The sequence below is a fragment of the Uloborus diversus genome, chromosome 1 (assembly GCF_026930045.1).
Source record: "Uloborus diversus isolate 005 chromosome 1, Udiv.v.3.1, whole genome shotgun sequence".
Taxonomy (NCBI): Eukaryota; Metazoa; Arthropoda; class Arachnida; order Araneae; family Uloboridae; genus Uloborus; species Uloborus diversus.
In genome coordinates this window covers 85455386-85474923 of record NC_072731.1, presented here as the reverse complement: position 1 = coordinate 85474923, position 19538 = coordinate 85455386, and the positions used below count along the sequence as shown (strand labels likewise).

The 19538-nt window shown below is 34.4% G+C and overlaps 1 protein-coding gene across 4 annotated transcripts in view; it reads left to right on the top strand.

Moving 5' to 3' along the window:
* The window catches only part of LOC129230874 (DDB1- and CUL4-associated factor 13-like), a 130239-nt gene that overhangs the window by 62701 nt on the left and 48000 nt on the right, over window positions 1-19538 (top strand). For 3 of the 4 annotated variants that reach the window (XM_054865204.1, XM_054865202.1, XM_054865203.1), the window contains exons 6-7: window positions 13541-13696; window positions 13814-13891. In XM_054865204.1, the coding sequence (XP_054721179.1) occupies window positions 13541-13696; window positions 13814-13891 (234 nt within the window). The remainder of the gene's footprint in view (window positions 1-13540; window positions 13697-13813; window positions 13892-19538) is intronic. The other variant, XM_054865205.1, reaches the window with a different exon arrangement.

Here is a 19538-nt window from a genome sequence, read left to right as displayed (position 1 = left end):
TTGTTCGTAAACAAGCGCCCGGCGGTCATGTGGGCAGCGCGCTGGGGTTCCATGCGGTCGATCCGGGTTCAAAACCACTGCGAGTGTTTTTTTTTTTTTTTTTTGTTCATTTATAAAGTAACTGTTACAGCTTTGTACAATTTGAATTGAAGATAATGCGAAATTTTTAAACACGTAAAGCCCTTTAATAGAGAAAATGGAGATAAATTAAATCGATACAAGTTAAAATTTGAATTACAACGGCTACAAAATTACTGTGGAGCTTAATTTATAGATGATTTTTAACAATATAGTTGTTATTTATATACATACACCAGAATGATATTTATCATAAAAACATGGAAAACAAAAACTGTTTTGATATCTCGCACAATTTATAAAGGAAGATTGCTTACAGGATCAACTTTTTTGTGAAAGAGTCGTTGGAAAACGTACTTCATTTACATTCAGGAAAATTTCTCTTTTGTCAGAATGTTTAGAAGTATACCAGGTATATCGAATCATTTTATCAAAAATCGGCGATGACAGTTGATGATGGACAATTGATTGTATTTTTATGCAGTCTTCACGGGTATTTATTTCTCTATTATTTTCAACGAGAAACGCGCAATTTTGTATATTTTTTATTAAATTTTTTACCTGTCTATAAAAATAGACGTCGCAAGGTTGAACAAGAGGAGTACATTTTGGTGGAATCCCTTTAACTGACCAAGTTGGAGATTTTTCATCATCCTGGAAAATTTAATCATATAGTTCAGGTTTTGTTTGTCCTCCCGAAGAGTCGATAATCAATAGAAATTTTTTCTTTTCCCACATAAAACTTCAAGCAAACGGTTTAAAAATTCGATGTATAGTCTTGTCGTTACCTTTCCTGATTGCGAAGATGTTATTATGACATTTTTATATTTTTGTGAATATTTATCAATTGTTTTTTGAATTCGGGGGCCAAAAATACCAGTTGCTTTTTGTAAACAAACAAATACAAAGGGCAGAACTTTTCCAGACAGGGTAAAAGAATATTGAGCGGTATATGAATGCATTACTCTATTCATGTCGTGCCTTTTGACGAAAATAGTTTTACTTCCCTTTCGAGCCAAAGTCCTGTTGTATGCCGACTGATACTGACATCCTGGAAAAAGGAAATGGGAATTAAAATATTTTGTCAAAAGCTGGCGCGGATCCAGAGAGAGGGTTGTGGGGGGGGGGGGGGTCATGACCCATCTTTTAAATGATCAAATATAGAATAAAATTGCATTTTTGGGACATATTTCGAAACAAAATTGCCCATTTCGCACAAAAATTACCCTTTTACCCCTCCCTTTCTGAAAATGACCTCCTCCTAAACCAGAAGCTGGATCCGCCCTTGGTCTGAAGATCGTAAAATAAGTTTTTAATTACTTACCTGTTTGGTCAGCATTGATAACATAATCGTTTTTGAAATTCGGTATCAACTTTAACGTCTGGATTACAAAAGTGTCTGCAGAAGCCAAAGTTTCTTCGATTGTCGCAGTTTCTCTTTTTGAAACAAATTTTGTGACTTTTCGCTGACGAATGGCATGCTTCCTTTTGAATTTTTTTACCCAACTGTCAGATGTTTTAAATTCAAAATCTGTAAACTGTCGTGCTGCTGCTAAAGCCCACTGTTGCAAGTTCCGAGTAGTAACTTGCTGATAATTCTCTCGAGCTTCTAGAAAACGATCATATGTCCAAGAATTGATTACATCGTATTGATCTAATAGATTTCCTCCATTTTTTATTTCTTTCTCCCATTGCGATAAATATTCATTGTTTTTTAACCTTTCTTTTGTAACGTTTGTAGATTCCATGAGGGGTGAGCCGTTGCTATGTTCACAACTTTAATTTTGTAATCCAAAGGAAGATGCTCTACCTCTCTTCTTTTTTTCTCTTCTGGTTCATATTCAGCTGATGAGCTTTGAATTTCGACTTGCTCAAAAGGTTCCTCCTCACAGTTTTCATTTTCATGAGCAAGTTCGTCCTCAGTTACAAATATTTTTTCAACCAGCATATCCATAGTACGTTCATAAATTTCTTCGCCCATTAACACACTGCTTCATGAGAAATTGAACTTGATGATTCTGCTGCAATCAAATGGTTTTCAGTAAGCAAGCTCTCATAATAAACGACCGCATCTTTTAATCTCTGCTTCAACAATTCCTTGTGCAATGAATTTTGATCCATTTTGCCAACAGATTTTATTTGTTTCAGGATTACTTCAATAACCGACCATTTCGATTCACAATATTTTAAAAACTGAAATCCTTTTTCACGGTATAGAATGTTCCAGTCTAATATACAGCACAGACGATAAATAAATTTAATGATGAAAACAAATATGAACATTGCAAACAATAATAGATGGAAAATAAAGAGTTAAATATTCAATGAAAAATACAGCAGACGATAAATTTACAAATAACAGAATCAAGGAGCAAAACCATTGCTCGATAAGTACGGTTAGGTTTTTTAAAATTTGACTACCTGCTTATGTGCAATAAAACAATATTCTTACTCATCCACAAAGAAACTGATTATGTTTTTATTGCAAAAATCATTTACTTCGTCAAAGTTTATAATATCTAAAAATGTGTAATCACTTGTTTGTGAGAATAGTAAATAGAGTTTTGCAAACTGCAAAAAGCGGTAATAGTCACTTTATAAATGAACAAAAATAAATAAACTCGCAGTGGATTTGAACCCGGATTGACCGCATGGAACCCCAGCGCGCTGCCCACATGACCACCGGGCGCTTGTTTACGAACAATCTCTACTAGTTAATAAGTTGCGCGTAAATCTTTAAAGGCTGTTTTCTCGGAATTTTATGGCTAGTGCGCTTTATTACTTTACCCTGAGAGTACCCTTAAGGGATACTACTAATCTGCCAAATCTCATCCCGATCTGAATTTCCGAGACCGTAACCTCTCCTTGTAAAACTGAAACGATGTGCTTTAAAATTAATTGTCGGTGAAATACTTTGAAGTATTTTATGACACCTTGATCCAAAGGTTAGCAGACGGACGTAACATTTGGAGGGAAAAAAACAATATTTACATTGGTCAGTTTCACATTCGGATGAGAGGTCACATTGTCCAGAAAAAGAAGAACTTTGCGCTTCCGAAATTTCATTTTTTATTTAATTCCACTAGCCATTCAATCATTAAATCCATGTTCATCCAGGCTTTTCTGTTCGCTTTCCATCATGGGTGCAAGACCTTCCGTCTCAGGACGGATTTCCGTCTTGGACAAAATTTCCGAGACGGAGGTCGGGACGGAAAGAAATTCTATTACTTTCCTTCAGTTTTTACTAAAAAGAGAAAAATTAAGTGTTTGAAAAATATGCTTTAATTGCAGGATCTTTCCATAACCACGAATTTACATGGACATTCTCTTGATTTTCCGCCATGAGCTTGTTTTGTTTACAACGTGCTTTTGGAGGTGTGTGTCCTTTCGTTTTTTTTTTTCTCATTTGCCAGTTCATTAATCGCCCATACCCTCCCCCCACCTTTCATTCTTTTCTGGTTTGTTCGCGCTATCTTGGGGAGACTTTCTGATCAAAACTGGTTTATGTTGCAAAAGTGAAAATCTTATGTCAAATGCGATTTTATTGCTGCAATAAATAGATTTAAGATTGGCAGAAAAACTAATGGCTTGGAGCCCGGATTGCTTTTACTCCTAACATCATCCAACATTGCCTAAAATTGCGTTTTTGGAACTTCAATTTCGAAATATTGCCGAATGAGAGTTCTTGAGCTCCGTCCCTTCGATAATGCATTCAAAAAGCGTGTAAATGTTATGAAAGAGGGAGTACAATTTTGTTTTTTAAGCTTCAATTTCGGAGAGAGCCAGCGCCCCCTCCCTCTTTCTATAATATTTTTGAAGATCACCCAATATTGTGATTTTGGGACCCTGAACCTCCCCTTTCCCTGAACTTTAGCAAAATGGCCTATCATTGCGCTTTTTAGACTTCAATTTAAAAAAATTGAAGTTTTTGAATTTGGGGAGAGCCCCCAGACCCCCAATTATTGGTGGTTTTTGGAACTACGATATCAAAGCTCTTAAATATTACAATTAAAACTACTAGGTCCATATTGTTAGAAAAGTCAAAAGTGAAAAATTCAAAGTAAACACAGATTCCAAAACTGCCATATGTTATGTACAGAATAATCAAACGCCATTAGCGAAGATATCCGACATATTCTAATACAGTCTAACACTAAGCAGAGTGAATATTACACATTACAAGGAAAGATACTTCTGCTATTAAAAGCTTTTATTTAAAAGTCTAAAATAGTTGGTAAGTTAAAGAAATTACAATGTACGTTGCAAAACAGGATGGATGAACATTTAACTTCATACCTGTAAGGTGAATATTCTATATAATACACCCATTCGGACATGAGGAAAAGAAAGCACCATGTTACAAGATAGCCACACACCAAATACCACACAAACCCTCTGTGATCTTCTTACTAGCCCTTCATTTCCAAACTCACTCCCTATGGAAGTGGATCGTTCCATTACTATTGCAGGTGGGGAAAGGAGGAATATTTCTTCCTGAATTTAAAATAGTGGCGCCATCTACTGGTTTCAAATTGAAACAGCAATAATGCTTTTCAAGTTTTTTTATATTTTAAAATAAAATTTTTCTACAAGCTGAGGTACTACTTCACTCCTGGAAAATTTTCCTTATTCGGCAAGTATTCTCTAACGACGATTTGGAGACATCTTTGCAAGATTGATTTCAAATGTCAGAATATCCCTTTTTATAAGATCGATATGTGTATAACCGTATTTTATCATTTGGCACAAGTTGGAATTCTGTTCCGCAAATTAAGAATTTCTGCCCTTCCAAATTTAAGTTTGGGGCACCCTGCCTACGAGTTACATTTCAAGCTACATTTCTTTTGTTCTAATTGTACTTTTGAGTCATTATTATTATAAAATCACTTTCTTCTCTTCTTAATTAATTTTTTAGCAAAACAAAAGAAAAAAAAAGAGCAAAAAATGAACTGTATATTTTGCTTACTGAAAATTATTAAATCTGTACTCGGTTCATTTTTTTGAATTTTTTAGCAAGACTTACGAACACTTGATTATAGTCAACATTGAGTTTAAGAATTTTATGAAAATTTTGATTTGTATTTGTATTAGCTGTATTTTAAAGGATTGATCAATTGTCTTTGATTAATCATGACACAGAATCTACTAGAATATATAATTAAAGATATTGATTGAATTTATCTAAATTTAAGATTCATTTTTTTTTTCTTTTTTTATGAATAACTGCCCAAAATGTTTTCATCACTAAAGTTCATCCAAATTATTTTATACACAATCAAATGTTTAAGAAAAGATGCTATCTTAGTTCCTTTTAAAGTAAGCATTCAGCATCATTAATCATCAACTTAATGCAAATATATGTTATATTGCATGAGGTTCTGCATTAGCCCTGGCTTAGATGCAGTAATTTACTGTCATAACCTTAATGTTTCAGTTCACTTTCATCATCCAAAATCCGTTCCGAGTCGTCAACATTATTGTCTGAAGTCGATATTTGATCCGTATCCATTAATTCATTATCCGAAATCCGTTCCGTGTCATCATCCAAATTAATTGAAGTTGGCCCTGAAAACGGCCTTTTTGTTTTAAAATGGTCAGACATGGCAAAATAGCACGCTGTAAACAAAATCGTAGCCAGAGAATATGAAAGAAACAATTCCCCCGCTCTTCAGCGCTAAGTTTCTGAGCATGCGCATTAGTTTGCTTCGAGAGCAGCGAAAATCTCTACCTTCCCCACCTGTAAGGGAAATGGAACGATCCACTCCCGTAAGGAGTGCGTTTGGAAAAGAAGGGCTAGTTTACTTCTTATATCCCACAGAAAAAACACAGTTGATGTCTACTCATGGCGCCATCTACCGGACAGTGAGACAAACAATGAGAAAATTGATACGTATATATATATGATGACAATAGAGGGTTGTTTAAATGGCAAGACCAATTATGTCTGAATATATTATACAACATGGCCTCCCCTCTTGACACTTTAAAAAAACTATTCATACTATTCATAAGCTTATACAACTGTTTCGAACAATCCAACCCTGATTACATTTAATACAGATATATGAAAGATAAAAACTTAACATAATATATAACAATTATGATAACATATAAATATAACAATACTAAAAATTATATATATATATTTCTTTTTAACTGTAAATAATTATAACTGGTTAATCCTGCTAACCATATAAAAATAAGTTACCAACAACTTGTATAACACTAAACTCTAAATACTACCATGGAAAAAAATCCAAGTAACATCAAGATAAACATATGAAATATCTGAAACATTTTACAAACGTCTTCTTTCTGCAAAAATAGCATTTTTCTGAAAAAAGTTCATATAGACAAGTCTTAAAATAACTTATATAAGCTCTGTAAATAGAAAAACTATTATGTTTCATAAAGGACAATCATGACCAAGCCTTTTTTTTTTCAATACTTAAATATTGCACTATGTTTAGCTACTTTTCCATGATAAGAGAATTCATGATATCCTGCGTTCAAACACATATACATGAAAAACATGACTTTCATTAATACTTCAAAAATTATTTTAATGCATATTTGATTGTAAAAAACACTAATGTATTTGTATAAACATATTGATACTATGACAATTAAAAAAAATTCAGAGCCAGCAATAATACTGTTAAACTGGGACCTAGTGACATTGCCAATTATCAAAATAGGGTCTTACAAAATTAAAAATAACATGCCCGCGCAAGGCCCTCATGGCACAATGATACTTGGATAATCCACACCCAATGATTTTCTGGCATTTACAATAAAACACCCCTACGAAACGTTTCCCGAGGCTGCTCAAGCCAGAAGGAGTAGGCCAAACCAAGCACAGTTGAAACAATCAGGTGGGAAATTAAATTGGTTTACTAAGTATCAAACTGGATAAAAAAAGATTATAGATAATCAATTTAATACAAAATCAGGTATTAATGTATCAAAGTGAGATTCATATGTAATAAACACTTAAATATAAAAAAAAAAAACATTGTACTTCATGTCATTTCAAAAATATCACTCAAAAATTTGTTCAGGTCACCTTTGGTAAGAGGTTTGGTAAAAGCATCAGCAAGGTTATTTTTACTTTTTACATATTTTATGCTGAAAATATCTTTAAAGAACAAATCACAAACAAAGAAAAGTTTGACATCTATATGCTTTGTACGATGGTTCTCTATGGGAGATTTAACAAAATAAAAATTGGCTAAATTGTCTACATACAGGCAAGATTGAACTTTACGGTCACTGATAACTTTTCTATCTATGCATTCATTTAATATGTGATCAAACCATATTAGTTCTTTAACAGCATCAGTCATAGAGACAAATTCTGATTCCATTGTAGACAAGCAAATACTTTTTTGCTTAGAAGTACGCCACGTTGTAGGGGCTTTACCCAATAGTATAAGTTGTCCTCCCATTGATGTACGATCATCACGATTAGATGCAAAATCAGCATCACTGTATGTAATTATATGACTGTTTGTACAAGTCAAATTTAATTTCAGATTCTTAGTTAAATAAACATAACCTAATAATTTTAACAGACCTGACCAATGAACCATTCCAGGATTGTTCTGGAAATGGCTGAAAACATTTACAGCGTATGAAATATCTGGTCTTGTACGGCTTGCCAGAAAGATAAACAGCCTAAAAGATTTCTATAAGGGTAATTTTGCATTTCATTAATTTCATCTTGTGATTGAGGAGATTGAGATTTGGAAAAAACAGAACCCTTGGCTATAGGGAGAGAAGAGATAGGAGGATTATACTCTTTATACTTATCATATATTTCATTTATGTAACTTCATTGATGAATTAAGATAGAATTATCATTTTCCTCAAATTCAACTCCCAGTAACTTTTTAGTTTGACCAAGTATTTTTAAATCAAAATGTTTTTTCAACAAATTTAGAACCTTGTTAATATGTTTCTCAGATCTACCAAATAAGACAATATCATCTACATAAAGTAGTAATATGACATCACTTTGAATATATATACACAATTACACCAATTATACTTTTCAAAACCTAATTCTGTTAAAATTTTGTTGATTTCAAAATACCAGACTCTTCCAGATTGATGGATACCATACAATGCCTTTTTTAATCTGTAAACATAATCCTCCTTTCCCTTTACACAAAATCCCGGTGGTTGAACAAGATAAATTTCTTCAGATAAAGGGGCATATAGATAAGCCGACTTCACATCACATTGCAAATGAGTCCAACCTTTACATGACACAAGTAGAGAGAAGAAGAAGCGAATGATACTTATATTGACAACAGGGCTAAAAGAGAGATCAAAAGACTCGCCTTGTACTTGTTTAACGCCCTGTGCACATAATCTTGCCTTATATCGAGCAATCTCCCCTTGGTCATTTCTCTTAATAGAGTAAACCCATCTGCATCCTAAAGGAATGACTTTCTCCGGTAATTTTACCAATTCCCAGACCTGTCTCTTGTCAAAAATTTCTAACCCATCTTTCATTGCTTGATACCACCTGTCTTTTTGGAAAGATTTTATTGCTTGCTTATAAGTGCTGGGAACTGTGACCTCCTCTAGTCATGCTGAACTGTTAGCAGAAGGAGAATCTGAACTAGATAAGATTGAATCATCATCAATGTCTGAAATGTCTGAGTGACAATATTCAGATTGAATATTTGAGACAATACCTTGGCTTGTATTACTACCTTTGAAATCAAACAGTTCTTTTTCATATAAAATATTGTTTCGTTTGCAATATGACTCAACATCCTTGTGTGATCTTAATCTTTCCCTTTCCCCATGTTCATAGTAATATATATCAGTACGTGTTCCATCTGGTCGAGGTTTTGCTTCTCGTTCCCAGGTAACCTTCCTTAAACTTGTACAAGGGGTTGTACTTTCACTTGTTTTGGATTTTAATACTTCATCCGAAGGTGATTTACTGTACCTAAGAGGAGAAGTAATATAATACCTGTCATTTGACTCAACCTCTGACTTATTATTAGAATCATAACTATCAGATTCATTATTACATTTGGAACCCAGCATTGCTCCACTATTACTCTGTCTGTCAGGTAAAGATTCCTTAAAAGATACATTAACAGTCTCAACAATTTTGTCTTCTTTAGGAAGCCATATGCGATAACCTTTGGTTCTGAATGCATAGCCGACAAACACACCTTTCTTTGCTTTTGCATCAAATTTACCCCGGTGTTGTTTTGGAATTCCCATAAACACAGGTACCCCCCAGGGTTTTAAATGCTTTACTGAGGGTTGTCTTCCTCCATACAATTCAAAAGGAGTTTTAGTTTGGTTTTTGTGACATAATCTGTTCCATGTATAAGAAAAATACAATGCCGCTTCGGGCCAAAAATTTCTATCTAACCCACTTTCGTCTAAAATTGTACGAACACCATTTATAATAGTTTGATTAAAGCGTTCAGAAATTCCGTTCATTTCTGGACTATATATGTTTGTAAATTCATGTTTGATACCCTTTTCCCTACAAAATTGTGTAAACTGTTCATTGTCAAACTCGCGACCATTATCAGTTCTAATTTTCTTTACTTTTTTATTTAGAAACCTCTCAGCTCTAGCTATATGTTGTTTGAAAATTCTAAATGCATCACTTTTACTACGTATGGGGTAAACTGCTGTTTTACGTGAGAAATCATCAATTATGCTCAAAAAATATCTTTCCCCCTTTTTACCTACAGTTTTGGCAGGTCCCCAAATGTCGATTACAAGAAGAGACAGTGGTTTTTTAGTTGTAACCTCCCCTAAAGATTTAAAGGATACTCTCCTTTGCTTGTTAATTTGACATGTTTCACAAAAAAAATTCTTACTTTTAAGTTTAGGAAGACCTTTGACACATTGGTGATTACATGTATTTACAATCAATTCAGGACTAACATGAGAAAAACGTTTATGCCATTTATGCAGTTCATTATTTTCAACAACAGAGGCTTCGAAATGAACCTTTTTAGGGATATTCTTAAGAACCTTTGGATAAACATAATAAACACCATTATCTAGTGTGGCTGAAAAAAGATACTGACCTTGCCGAGTTACTTTTACCTTACCCTTACCACCTGCAAATTCTGCTCCTTTAACATCAAGTTGAGGACCAGAAATCAGGTTTCTACGCAATTTTGGACAATACATGACATTTGTAAATTTAAAAATTTGATGACCTATTTTCAATTTTACAGTTCCTTTACCTTCAATTGGAAAAGTATTACCCTTTACGGCTACTGACATTTCTTCTTTTATTGGAGTCAAGTCCACAAAAAAAGATTTATCTTTTACAAAATGATGAGAAAAAGCCGAATCAAACACAAATGCATTCTTCGTTTGTTTGCTGCTTGTATAGCTAGCCTGTGTAAAAAGTGAAAGAGTACCTGTTTTACTGGAAAAATCTCTGGAGTCGGAATGTTCATCGGAAGAACTTTTGGAGTCGAAATGCCCTTTGGAAGATTTCTTGGACCTTTTCTTGGTTATGACAATAGAGGGTTGTTTAAATGGCAAGACCAATTATATCTGAATATATTATACAACACCATACTCAAAATCTACAACATTTTATGATCGTAAATTTTTCCTTAAGCACGCGTGTGTGGGGGGGGGGGGGGCTCAAAATATTTTCCGTCTTGAACACATCCCCGAACTTGCACCCATGCTTTCCATTGAAAGCCAAGTTTCTGCGGATTCATACCTTTAAAGCATCTTGGCTTTGCCGCTTTTCCTATAATTAAGGGTTGCTCTTTAACACCATCCATACTAGAGCACAGTAAGACCGTTAAACGCTCTTTTGACATTTTGCCACCATGACATTTTTTGCCTTTAAAGCTCATGGTTTTTTCAGGTAATGCGCTGTAAAAACGCCCTGTTTCATCGGCATTTAAAATATTTTCAGGCTCATATTATTTGATTATGGATGAGTTTCTCGACCCATTCATTTACCCTTTTAGGATTTATAGTAGCGAATTCTCCACTTATTGCATTAAAAGAAACGGAATGTCTCTTCCGAAATCTTTCAAGCCATCCATTCCAGGCTTTAAAATCCTTCACTCGAAGGCTCTGTGCAGCTTCTAGTGCTTTTGTTTGCAGCATTGGTCCTGACACGGAAACTTGATTGCTTCGCACTTGGCAAAACTACTCGAATGTGCATTTATCAATTTTATATGAAGGTCCCTTTTCAGATGACATTCTGTACTGCTTGCTGTTTCCATTCTCGCACCAAGCGTTCATTAACTTTTCTCTATTTTTTACAATTTCTGCCACTTGTGTTTTCCCTACGTTAAAATGCTCTGCTAATTTTCTTACACTACATTTTTCAATTTTGTGATATTTGAGCACCTCAATTTTTTCTTTTAAAGTCAAAGCTTTGCGAGGCATTTTTTCCAATGTCGATGCGAATAAGGACAAACTCGACTACAGGGTCAAACGCGAAACTTATTCCAAAAACTCTTAAAATGAAATAATTCTTCCAAGGAAGTTGCTCCATCTCCCCTTTCTCTGGCAACGATCCCCCATTATTTCAATTCACAAATTTTCAGCTTTCTTTTTCCCTTTAAAATAAACTCAACAGCTGGAATTAAGTACGCATCACTTCTCAACCATCGGCCCAGTCCGTTAAAAGGTGCCGATGAAGAACAGCAAAGGTCGCAGTAATAAAACTTAAAAAGATATAAACAAATCACCAATTCTTTTGTAAACTGAAGACCACATGGCGGACAGCTTAATTATTCTTGGGAAAGATAAGGCGTTCGGCCAGTGTACCATGTGTTTTGTTCACTTAAGCCACACTCAATGACCAACAATTGCATTTCTTGGAATTCGAACTGTCAGCAGGATCCTAAAATATACTCCTTACCCCCAAACAATGGGTTCTACAGTCGTTTTCTACCTCAGCAGATTTTTTCCTGGCAGATTCTGAACCGGTTGTGCATTTTCGCAATGGGGTAAATATCTTTTATGGTTTATTGTGGAGGGAGGAAAGGTGTTGCTAATTGTTATCCCTGGTTCTCTTTGTATCAATTATTGAACAAGTCTTGTGTTGGAAGTGAATCCCAATCAAGGATGTTCAATAAATCTCTCTCTTTTTTCTTTTAAGGAGAAATAGTCAGGTTTGAAATTTTTTGTCCGTGTCCGTTTTAATGAGGGAACTTTTAATGGCTTAACCATAGAAAAGGGACGGGAATAAAATAAACTGTCCGTAATGAGAGGTGTCCGCTTTAAAGGGGTGTCCGTTAAGCGAGGTTTCACTGTATCTACTTATATATATTTTCATTATACAGAGTCCATTATGAAAGTAATGAGCATAATGTTATTGTAAAGCGACGATAGGTGGCAGCACGGTAAAACCGGCTGGGAAATGTGGTGCGGGATATGCCCTTTCAATGCATCCAGTCGTCAGTTGCTTTCGAGCAGTGTGAGCGGAGATAAGTGCCTCCGCTTGAAGTATGTTTTCAACTTTTGTAACATAACGCAATGGAGCATTCGCTTGAACAATGATACGCCATAAAGTTTTGCGTGAGGTTTGGAAAAATGCAACCGAAACATTCCAGATGCTGCAAGAAGCCTTCAAGGACGATTGCATTTCAAGATCACAGTCTGGGAAGCGGCACAAGGCATTCAAAGAGAGAAAGGAGGAGGTCGCCGACGAACCCCATTTTGGATGTCCCCCCCCCCCCCCCGGTAATCCCTCACCTCCTTACAGTCCCTACTTAGCTTCATGTGACTTCTTTTTGTTTCCGCGACTCGAGAGAGAAAGAGAAGAAAGAAAAACATTGGGGAACCTTGGGAAACATTCAACACCATGTCACAACGTTCCTGAGAGGCATTCCCTTGGAAGAGTTTCAGGCGTAGCAAACACGTCTCCGCAAGTGTATTGATGCAGGAGGAATGTATTTTGAAGAATATTGAACATTTGTACAAATTACCATCAATAAATATATTTTGCCAGTAAATGCTCATTACTTTCATAATGGACCCTGTATATTAATTTCTTTTTTTTTTTTTTTTCGGATTTTAGGAATTAAATTTTGGTAGCAGTCTTTTTTGGAAGAGACTGGGGAATGTACAGAACTTTAAGCAAGTTCACTACTTATTATTAGGTTTTTCCTTTGCAGTATGTTCTTCTTGCTGCTACCAATTAGCTTACATTTGCGAAAATCCCCATTTCACTTTAAATTTAGTATTTATGTTATTTAAAAGCACAATTAATAATTATGTTGTGAAGATATGCCGCTGGTGAATCACCTATATACCTCTAGTGGAATCTCCTGTTTTTTTTTCTTCGAAGGTTGGCAAGTATGTATTGGTAATTGCTGCAATGATATTTTACTATAGTAATGTTACATTTTCTCAACTAATTTTTTGATTACAGCCAAATTCTTAGTTCCTACAATTTAATTAACTTTCATTCTCATTTCTATTTCAGTCTGTCTTGAATGGCGTAACTTATCATAGAAAAAAGCCTTTATATGCCACATGTGGTGAAAAAGTGGATGTGTGGGAAAGCACGAGGTCCGAGCCTTTGAGGTCTCTTTCTTGGGGTGTTGATACCATAAAAGACATCAAATTCAATCCTATTGAAGTGAGTTTCTAAAAAAAATGCATTGCCCTAGTCCCATAGTCATTTATTTCTTTTTACTGGTTGTCTTGCTCAGGTATTTTGTTATTGTCAGTGTTAGTAATTTTATTTAAAAACTAGGTGAATATATTAGGAAGTACGTGTAGTGATAGAAGCATAATACTGTATGATGTAAGAGAAGCTTGCCCTTTGAGAAAGGTGAGTACTCAGTGTTTATGTTCATATAGTTAAAATTTTCATTTTTTAAATTATTTTTTTTTATGGTAATTGTTGGACTTATTCTGATAACTCAACTAAAAACCTGAAGTTCGAAGAACTAAAAGTAGGTTTTAAGCAAGAAAGCCCAACTGAAAAGCTTGTGGAATGGTCTGCTCGGGAAGAAAGGATTTACAGACACATATTTAACAATTAAATAAACACTTTATTAACAATAAATATATCAAAATATGGAAATATCAACAAGTGTAAATAAAAATTCACATTCCCCAACAACTGACTAAAAAAATCCCCAAAAATATCAGTAGGAAACATTTTTTAAAATAGTATTGTTAAAGTTCCAGTAAAATTCACATGACTATTTTAATACAAGTACAACCTTGAGTCCTATGCCAAAAACAGAATAGATCAGATGAACAACCTAAAAGTTCATACCGTGCAAGCTATTCCTTCCTTAAAAGCTGGCATAAAATGTGAAAGCGCAATCCACCAATCTGGATCCCATATCAAAATTGTTCGCAGCCATTCCACTCGTCGACAGCCACCACGCTGAATCATTCAAAAAAAACCTGTCCTACCGGACAACAGGAACCATCCATCCGACAAAGAAATCTAATACACATCCAATCCAGCTATCGAGCGTGAATCTTCAATGGCCCTGTTTGCTAGGCTTTTTATCAACAAAAACGACTTGATTTAAACTCCCATCTTATAGAAAGAAAATCCACCACTTAAAAAGATATCTCAAGGCAACTACTGGAACACGCCCGCATTTCTAGCCGGGCTAAACTAATGCTTCCTACATCTTTCCAAAAAAATACACTTTACAACGTGGAACATTATCTGGAGCGCTCAGGCAATCTGAGCACCCTCAGCACCTTAGCAAAACCTTGAACTAGTCACAACATGGTAAATAATAAGAGATTGATTGAGAATTCACACTTAAATAACATTCCCAGTCCCCCTACCTGATGGCGTGACGCATATCAAAAAGCATGCATAAATTATGTTGGTGAAACAACTCAATACAGTTTACAATTTAAAACTCAAATCCTTAAAAATTTTTCCACATGCACAAGGCAAAATGCTTCTCAACATCTTTACTATGACATCACATCATCGTGGCGGAACAACAAACGCATGCAGGGAATATTGGCACTGGGGAACAATTTGTGCTCCAGTAAAATAATGGGATGACATTCTAAGTTCGAAAAAAGAAGGAAGTACGTTTTTGGAAACTTTTATACACCTTCTAAAATTTTAGGAATTGTCTTCAAGAACCAAAAATAATGGCCCTAGACCAACAGTAATTACTTTACATTACAAGTATGATTGCTTGCTATATACAAAATAGTGAATAAACAAGCTGAGAGTGCCAACATGGTGCAGTTGGACTTGTGAATTAAAGGCAAAGCTTGGGTATTTAGCAGCAAGTTACCGCCCCTAAGCCAGGGTTAAGCTACATGCAGTATACCAGACAGCCCGGTTATCACATCCAGAGGCTGCAGTTTTGATCTTATTAGAACTCCTCAGTCTGGAATAGTGAATAACCGAGCTGGAGGCAGATAGCATCTCATTGTCTGCTAAATACTATGACAGGTATTAAATTTTAGCCCCTACTTGTGTGTTACGTCGCCTTAGAACAACAGTAGGGTATCTCACTTTTGTTTCTAGATTTGATGTCTTACTGTTGCTCTGAGGTGACGATATGTTAATTCTGCCTAACTTTATTTTTATCAGTTCATAAAATAAGTTTTGAAAAAAGAAAGAGTGTGCCAAGCAAATTTTAATGCATTAAGGATATGTGTTTCAAAACTAATGTTACTGTAGCCAAATTAGTTCTAAGCTTCGAAGTAATGTATTCCTAACCCTCAGTTAAATGTAGTTTAAACACACTACTGTATGTAGCTGCTTTTTTACATTCCTGTTTGTGAAAATTGCAACACCATGAAGGAAGCATCATAGTTGAATGAAATTTAATACAGTTGAGTGGTAATGGTACAAATAATTGATTACATTTTCAAACCAAACAAACAATAAAAAGAGATAGAAATTAGTATTTTGAGCAGGGGCGTAGCTAGGGGGGGATTGGGGACAACCCCCCCCCCCGAAACGTTTGTCTCAAAAAAAAAGAAGAAAAAGAGAAAAGAAAGAAAAAACAAAGAAGAAAAAGAAAAAAATCAAAACTACTTTTTTCTGAGTAACAAAGGTCAAAAATTCACTTCGCCCCCCCCTCTCCCAATGGCATTGAAAATCTGCTCCTCAAGCATAAAGACGCCTCCCTCTACTGCGACAATTTTTTGATAATTGACAGAAATTTGACACTTTGCTTTAGAAATGAGATTGATTTGTTAAATCCACGTATATGCAGCCTTTCTTCGTCATCGATTCTGCAAATTGCTAAATATGTTTAATTTTATGAGTGGCGCAGTGGGAATATTGCATACAGTTGAATCTGTATACTTCGAATTTCACAGGGAAGAAAAAAATCGAGATAAAGAGGTTTTAAGATACGGGGGCTTTGAGAAACTTTACAGAAATTTGGAATATGATGGTGAAAATTTGAAATCGATACTAAAGACAATGTGGGCTCTTGATTAAAATTCCTCTGTATTAGTTTTGTTAGGTATTTATTCTATTATTACATTATTAAGTGCTTTATTGCAAGTTTAAGGAATCACTTTGACAGAAAAAGAAACTTTAAGCATATCTTTTTCAAGAAAAAGTCTTATTGCTTTTTGGTCCCTGATTTTTTTTTGGATTCATTATTTATTCTCTTGAGGTTAGCAATTGCTGCAAATCTAACTTGGCCAATATTCTACGATTTTCCTTTTTTTCATCACTTGAAAAAATCGTATACTTTCTTTTTATTAATATCATTTCGGTTTTCTAAGGAATCAATTTTAAGAAAGAGAGCAACCAAAGAGCAGTACTAATCCAGATAACAGAGCGAAATGGTTTTCAACTTGAATGATCTTTAACAATGAACTTGAAATGTTCATCTTAAATGTAAAACCTGTGAATTTCACCCCTTTACTCGTCTTCCAAGAAAGTGCGCGAAACGACTGTCCTTTGGTTAATCTTCCTGGGAAGCCTATTCGTGGAATGCATTTCTCCCTTTTTTCCATGCCTCCTCAGCTCTTGAAGACAATTCTTCTGTTTCTGAGTTGAAGAAAATGTTTTTGTTTGCTGCTTTAAAGATCATTGGGCTTCGAATTCAAAAATGATAGCTTAACCGGAATTCGAAGCGATAGAGGTTTTTGTTGGTGTGATCTCGTGTGTGTCATAGGTCATAGTCAAAACGACCTTTGCTAACCAGAGTATACATCGCAATCACATTGATTTTTCATCCAGTATTTACTGTGTATTCTTTTGGAAACGTACAGTCTGTTTAAAATAGTACATTCTAAGTGAAAGTTGATGCATAATGAAGCAAGCAAAACCGACAACAAGCTTTTTTAAACCCTAAGAAAAAAATGAAAAGGATTGCTCTAAAAAGAGAAAGTTAACGTCATCTGAAGAAAACAAAGTACAGTCTGCAAAGCAGCCCTAATCCCATCGGACCCTTCTGAAGGTGATTTTATTTTAATTAAAAGAAAAACTGCATAGCATTACATGAATAAAATGTTAAAAAACGAAATGAATCTAGACTATTTCTGTTAGCTTGGTTCGCATTAAAAAGTAGAAAATAAAAAAGACTTCTGTTTATAACACTCGAAAATTGCTGTTCCTCTCTCAAATAGATATTTATGTAAATTCTAAAGCAACTAGTAAAAATAAAAATATAAACTTGAGAGGAGAACACGCGGTATGCAGCTTAGAGCAAAAAACTTTCTACCGCCTGTATTTCTTCCCTAATTTTTTTCATTCAAATTTTATTAACTGCTTTAAAATTAGCATAAATGTAAATACATAAAAAGCAACATATAAATATAACGATATGCAGTCTTGCATAATATAGACGAACGCGCGAACGGCGTTCGCAGAAAATTTTTGTCTCTGCAGAAATTATTTTTTCAAACTGCTAACGTTGATTTAAAAAAATTCTTTTTTTTTAAAGGGAATTTTTAAGAAAATCCCAGTTTATTTATGTTAAAGCCTTTCTCCAAAAGCTTTTAAAGCACATGTGTAAAAAAAAATTGGTTTTGGCAGTTTTCTTCAGTTGGTGAAAAATAAGCAAACTATATGTTATTGTAAAAAAAATTAAATGATTTAAACCACTTTTTTTTGTCTCTTTCATATCTGAATATAAATTTAATTTTTTATTTAAGGGTGAGTCAGGCAAAATAATTATTTGCAGAAATTTTTCCAGTTAAGATTTGTGTTCGCAGAAAGCTTTTCATTTTATCTAAGTCTGACGATATGAAAAGCAATTTCATTTTTTGCGGGTTATAATTCAAGAAGTCTTCTTTTATTTTTGTCATACTTTTAGTGCAAACCAAGTTAGTAGAAAGTCTTTATAGTCTGTCCACCGATGAGATTGAAAGTCAAACATCCAGTTTACAGGCGGAAATGGAAGTATCTATTAGCTTTCAGGGATGCCAGCTTTTGTAGATGTGTGTTAGCCTCTAAATTAAGCAGTCACTTTGAAATGAACGGAACACGCTCATTGGTTTGGATTGACTGGTTTTGACAAGATGTTGCTAGGAAATTTCACTTTAAATTAAATGGAGGAAAAAGAAAAAAAAAAGTTGAATTTTCCATAACATTAGAAAAATATAAAAAAATTTCTTTGCTTTTGTTTTGTTTGACACAAGTATCGGACTTGGGGCATTCGATTCCAAAGTATGTAAGATTCACCTCCCTCTTATTTTTTTTAATACTAAAAAAAGTTTACACACACACACACCTATATATATATATATATATATATATATATATATATATATATATATAAAATAAAAGTGAAAAATATTGAAAAGACCACACCAAGAGCCCATAGATGCGCAACGCAGCAAAACTAAAAAGCCACGTAAATATAAAATTAAGCAAACAGAATTTCAAATATTAAACAAATTATAAATAATTAATGATGATAAAAAAGAAAAATGCAAACAGCTATTAAGTAGGAAAGGATAAGATAGGAAAAGATAAAGTGTGAATCCAGAGCTCATCAGCCGTGGAGGATTCATTAAATATGGTCAAAAGACCAAAATTTTAACTATGAACTAAAAGAGAATGTTTAAGCTCCAGTACATGCAATATAGAGTAACAATGGGCAAAAGCACCACTTGCTAAACTAAAAACAATAAACTAGAGCACAAACCTAAAACTAAAAGCAGGGGGTTTCGCCTCGACTAATTAGGAAAACAAGTTCTGATAATTAGCATCCACGGGACAGTACCTGCCTATAACAAAATTGTCTTACCTTGAAATCCACGTAAACACAGCCAAGTCCATTATTCAACCTGATAAAGTTCATTCCAGTTGTCAACGAAACAATAAAATAAAGATAAAAACATATCCAGAAAAACAATCCATAGACATACCGAGTCGCCTGTTTCCCACGTGTAAAAATTCATCCACCATCCAATTTTGTTATAGGCAGGTACTGTCCCGTGGATGGCTAATTATCGGTACTTGTTTTCCTAATTAGTCGAGGCGAAAACCCCTGCTTTTAGTTTTAGGT